The 5,000-nt window shown below is 38.7% G+C and overlaps 1 protein-coding gene across 2 annotated transcripts in view; it reads left to right on the top strand.

Moving 5' to 3' along the window:
• The window catches only part of bmf1 (BCL2 modifying factor 1), a 26,952-nt gene that overhangs the window by 3,467 nt on the left and 18,485 nt on the right, over window positions 1–5,000 (top strand). Inside the window, exons 2-3 of one of the 2 annotated variants that reach the window (XM_082142676.1) lie at window positions 4–205; window positions 4,311–4,450. In XM_082142676.1, coding sequence (XP_081998802.1) covers window positions 49–205; window positions 4,311–4,450 — 297 coding nt within the window. In that variant the 5' untranslated portion in view covers window positions 4–48. The remainder of the gene's footprint in view (window positions 1–3; window positions 206–4,310; window positions 4,451–5,000) is intronic. The other variant, XM_082142675.1, reaches the window with a different exon arrangement.

The raw sequence follows: 5,000 nt of genomic DNA, 5'->3' as shown, positions 1-5,000 counted from the left end.
CAGGTTCTCCACTGGTGTGTGTGTGTGTGTAGGTGAGGAGTCCAGCTGATGGATGAGGATGAGGATGGTGTGTGTGGGAAGGGTCGTCAGCGCTGGCCTTCCTCTCGCCTGCAGATAAAGCCTTCAGAGACGGCAGGGCGTCCCGCTCCATCACCCAACGGCATGCTGACCTGTGGAGTGCACGAGCCCAGACGCTTTCTCTACGGTACACACACACACTCTCTCTCTCTCTGGCGGATGAGAACCTGGACCACAAAACCAGTCACATGGGTCAATTCTTTGAAATCGAGATGTATACATCATATAACGCTGAATAAATAATCTGTCCAGTGATGTGTGGTTTGTTAGGATAGGACAGTATTTGGTCGAGACACAACTATTGAAAATCTGGAATCTGAGGCAAAAAAATCGAAACATTGAGAAAATCTCCTTTAAAGTTGTTCATTAATGTTCTCGATTGTGCAGCATTCACTCACACACACACATGTGTTATATATTTACGGTAGGAAATTTACTAAATATCTTCATGGAACATGATCTTTACTGAATATCCTCATGATTTTTGGCATAAAAGAAAAATTGATAATTTTGACCCATATAATGTATAGTTGGATATTGCCACAGATAAACCCGTGTGACTCGAGACTGGTGACGTGATCCAGGGTCACATATATCACACATATATCATCTGTCATCGTGACTTCAGCTGCTTTATTACCTGTGTTTGTTCCCAGTCGCTTTGCAATGCAAATGACATCATAAACACAACGAATCTCTGATCGTCACACAATATATCGCAATACAAAAATGCAATATATATTGTGTATCGTTCAACCAAAATAAAAAGTACTGTGTGAGTTCTAGTTTTCAGAGTTTTAGTGTCAGTACTACATTAAACTACTATATATAATGTTGAATATAATGTATAATAATGCAATGGGGGAATGATAATGCCAGATGTCTGATGTTACCAGTAAAAAGTGGCCGACATTATTATAATTATATCTCGTCAGTGAAAGAGTTCAAACATATTCGTGTAAAATAATTCAGTATTTCATCTTCAGAATCATGAATATTGTTATTCTGGTGTCTCTATTGTCCTGTGCTTCGGGTTTCAGCACCAAGTCCAAGAATATTCATTTATACACACACTGTAATATCAAATATAGCATTTTAATCAACAGGACATTTTTTGTATCATATGTCTTGGAGTCTCGCTATAATATGGTCTCATGAGTTCAGAATCGTGACGTGTGTCGAATGTGTGTCATGAGGGATCGTTACACTCCGACTGATCCTGCTTCTTATTCAATCCGTCAGGAGAATCCATCAGGAGTGGACAGTCAGTAAAGCGTGATGCTTGCAACACTAAAGACATGGGTTCGATTCCCAGGGAGTCCATGAGCTGATTATTAAATTATTCTAGAGTTGAAATCACACTGTGTGGGGCAAATGTTCTCACTTATTGAACTCATTAGATTAGAGGGTTCGTGTTATAGCAAAAACATCGGAAAAAATGGCAACACTTTACAATAAGGTTCATTAGTAAACATGAACTAAGAATGAACAATACTTCAGCATTTATTAATCTTAGTTAATATTAATTCCAACATTTACTAATACTTTATTAAAATCTTGTGAACATTAATTAATGCACTGTGAACTAACATGAACAAACAATGAACGGCTGTATTTTTATAAACTAACATTATCAAAGATTAATAAATACTGTAACTAATGTGTTGCTCATTGTTAGTTCATGTTAGTTAATGCATTAATGTTAACTAATGAACCTTATTGTAAAGTGTCACCCAGGAAACATAATCATTTTGCATTATATTTACATTTGTACCAGTCAAAAGTTTAGGATTGGCAAGATTTTTGAAGGTTTTTAAAAGAAAATGAATGTGATTTTGACGTCCCGTCCTGAAGAAAAGCTGTTTTCAGTCTGAGGCTTCAGAACAGAAACTTCCTGTTTGACTTCTGTGAAAAATCAACGTCACGACTTCATGACTCAACGCTTTACACCACAGAGGCCTTTTCTCTCACGTTTATTTTTAAACCTCTTTGCTTTTTTAGCACTTGAAGCCTCTTTGAAGCAGATAGTTGAACTATACTTCTAACATCTTCACATAAAACTACTGAGATATCTTCTGATTATGATGCTTTTGCTTTATAACTTATGTATGTAAATCATTTTGAATGTTTTTTTTTGTGCATCTGTAATCATATGGTATATTTTCTTTATCCTTATTTGTTAGTATTGTTATTATAACTTTTGTTATCAGTATTTTCTTTCTAAAAGGAGAGCCTCCCGTGGACAGGTGTTGAACATTAGCATGTGTGCTAGAACACCCGAGCAAATGCATATGGTTCGTCCAATGTTATTATAATGTCCATGTCAAATAATATAAAAACAAAACAAAACATGATGAAAACCCAAAACACCAGGCTTGACCTCTGCCCTCTTTTCTCCGAGCTGATATACAGCATTATATAGGCTTGTGTGCGAAACAACCTAATCTTACTCTCAATAACACTCTCTCGTTAGCAGTAATGAGCAAAGTTCATCATCAGCAGTGACTGTAGTGTTGAACTTGTGCGGTGTGTGTGTGTGTGTGTGTGTGTGTGTGTGAGGTCAGATCTTCAGATAGAGTCATTAGAAGTCAGTCATTATATCAACTTCTTCATGATATATTAATCTGATGTTGAAATGTAAAGATTTACGGTGACTAATAAAAACATTTTTTTATGACAGATTTATTTAAACATGCATTAACTCTTTCCCTGCCAGTGTTTTTGAACCTTTGCTTTAAAACACAAACCCGCTTTGTGCATTGTGCACTTTTTTATCAACACTTGGATGTGGGAAAGTTTCATAAAAAGAGCAATATTTTGAGCAAAAAGCTGAGAAAATCATGTTTTTGTCAAAGACTGCATCTGGATCAGATTCAGAACGATGGTTAAACACAGATGGAGTAAATCGAGTCCATCAACACCCTAAAGCTCCACAGTCCTGTAGTCCTGAGTCCACATTTCATTCTGTGACATTAGTTTTGATTTATATGATGTTTAATATTGATCGCGTCATATTAATATTTTACATGTGCATCTGCTTACATATGACATTGATTCTTTCTGCTTCTTCTTCACATGTGTTTTGATCAGGAGATTCAGGACTCTTTCAGTAGATGTGTAACAGCGCCCCCTAACGTATAACAGTGAACATTTCCGTCAAGGGCGGAGAAATAGTTAAACGTCACTTTTTTCCCCCACTGCTTTCGACCCTCCAAAATCCATTTCAGCTGAAACCAATAATACATTTTTTTGCTGTTTCTTCATTTAAAGTCCCCCTGTAGTCAATCACTATATCCCTTAAAACTCATGTTTATTCACCAAAATGACGTTTTTCCTTAAAAAAATTCTTGATGCCTTAAAATATCTTGAATGTAACTTGACACCCTTGCCTCATTTAGTATGCGTGCTTCTATGTATATGCAAATGAGCCCCGCCTCCACTCACTCACTCAGCTCAGAGATCCACTGGTTGACGATCACACGTTGATCTGATTGGTTACAAGGTAGTTTGTGACGTCAGAAACACCAGCGATTTCAAAGCGTGTGTTTGAGACTGTCTTTGGTTCACTGCAGTTTTAAGGAGGAAATACTCAGCAATGCTGTCGACTTATGAACTTACACATGCTTTGTCTTAAAGCGTATTAAAAACACCACATAGACACATAAACAACATTAAAAGCGTGATTTATCACCACAGGGGGACTTTCAAAGTATATTTTAAGTTGCCGAAATGTTGGTGCATGAACTGTGACGCTTTCATAACGTTGATCTGTTTGTTTGAGTGTTTGGAAAACCTGTTTGAAAACAGCCATCATTTCTGCAATTCCACTTGCTGCCACTAGAGGTTCAGAAATCACACAATTCACATTTAAAATCAGCATGAAAGTGAAGTTGCGCTCGTCTCTTCTTCTCTATTGTGTCGTATATCCGAGAGAAACGCTTCTGGAACAAGAACAAATGTGGGCGGGGCTTGATTGTGTCTGTGGGGAATTGATTGGATGATTGAACAGTTGTGGTTTGCTACTGGCTGATCTCCTGTGAGTGACAGGTTGCCCCGCCCACATCATCAGAGAAGAGATGCTGCAAGATATTCTGATTCAAGATTACGATGAATTTTAATTAACGATGAATAATCATTTATGCAATATTTTTTTCGTCCATTTTGATTTAATGCTGATTTGTGGCTCATGTGACCCAGACTCATGTTGTATTATTCTGTGTTTGTGTGATCAGGTCTCGCGCCGCCCAGTCGCTCTCAGCCCACAGACGCGCTGCGACGGGACAACGAGCCGATGGATCCGCTCAGAGTCGAGACGCGCATCGGACAGAAGCTCCAGCTGATCGGAGATCAGTTCTACCAGGAGCACATGATGGTGAGTCTGCATCAGATTATGGGATCAAACTGCAGCCCAAAGCACAATGGGAGCGTACAGTAGGGCGGCTCGCGTGAGATTACGTCTCGCTTCACTGCTCGTTTACACAAAGCATTTTCCCTGTGCCATGTTTGTTTTGGCCGGAGTGTTTCCTGACTGTAGTTGTGTGACCCTAAAGACACGAGTTAACTCGGGCAACCCCTCTCGTCCTGTTTACTGCACTCACTTCCTCCTCTGAGGGTCCGCAACACTGCAGTGTGTGTGTGTGTGTGTGTGTGTCATGGTGTCATGGAGACACTGTTATTATTATTTTGACTTTGTTTTGACTTTTATATTTTGATTTTTGATTTGAAATGCTAGTCCTTGTTGTGTTAACTGTAACATTTCCTAATCCTTGATGAAAGCGTTTCAGACACGGAGAGGATGAGGATACTGAGGATGTTATGAGAAAATGAGTGTGTTTGACCTTGGCTGCATGTGAACCTGTTGTAGGAGAAACAGAAGCAACACAAGCGCTTGAAATACTTCTGATTTCATGTTGATGAGGTGC

The sequence above is a fragment of the Leuciscus leuciscus genome (assembly GCF_965113295.1).
Source record: "Leuciscus leuciscus genome assembly, chromosome: 17".
Lineage (NCBI taxonomy): Eukaryota > Metazoa > Chordata > Actinopteri > Cypriniformes > Leuciscidae > Leuciscus > Leuciscus leuciscus.
This window is presented reverse-complemented; position numbering and strand designations above follow the sequence as displayed.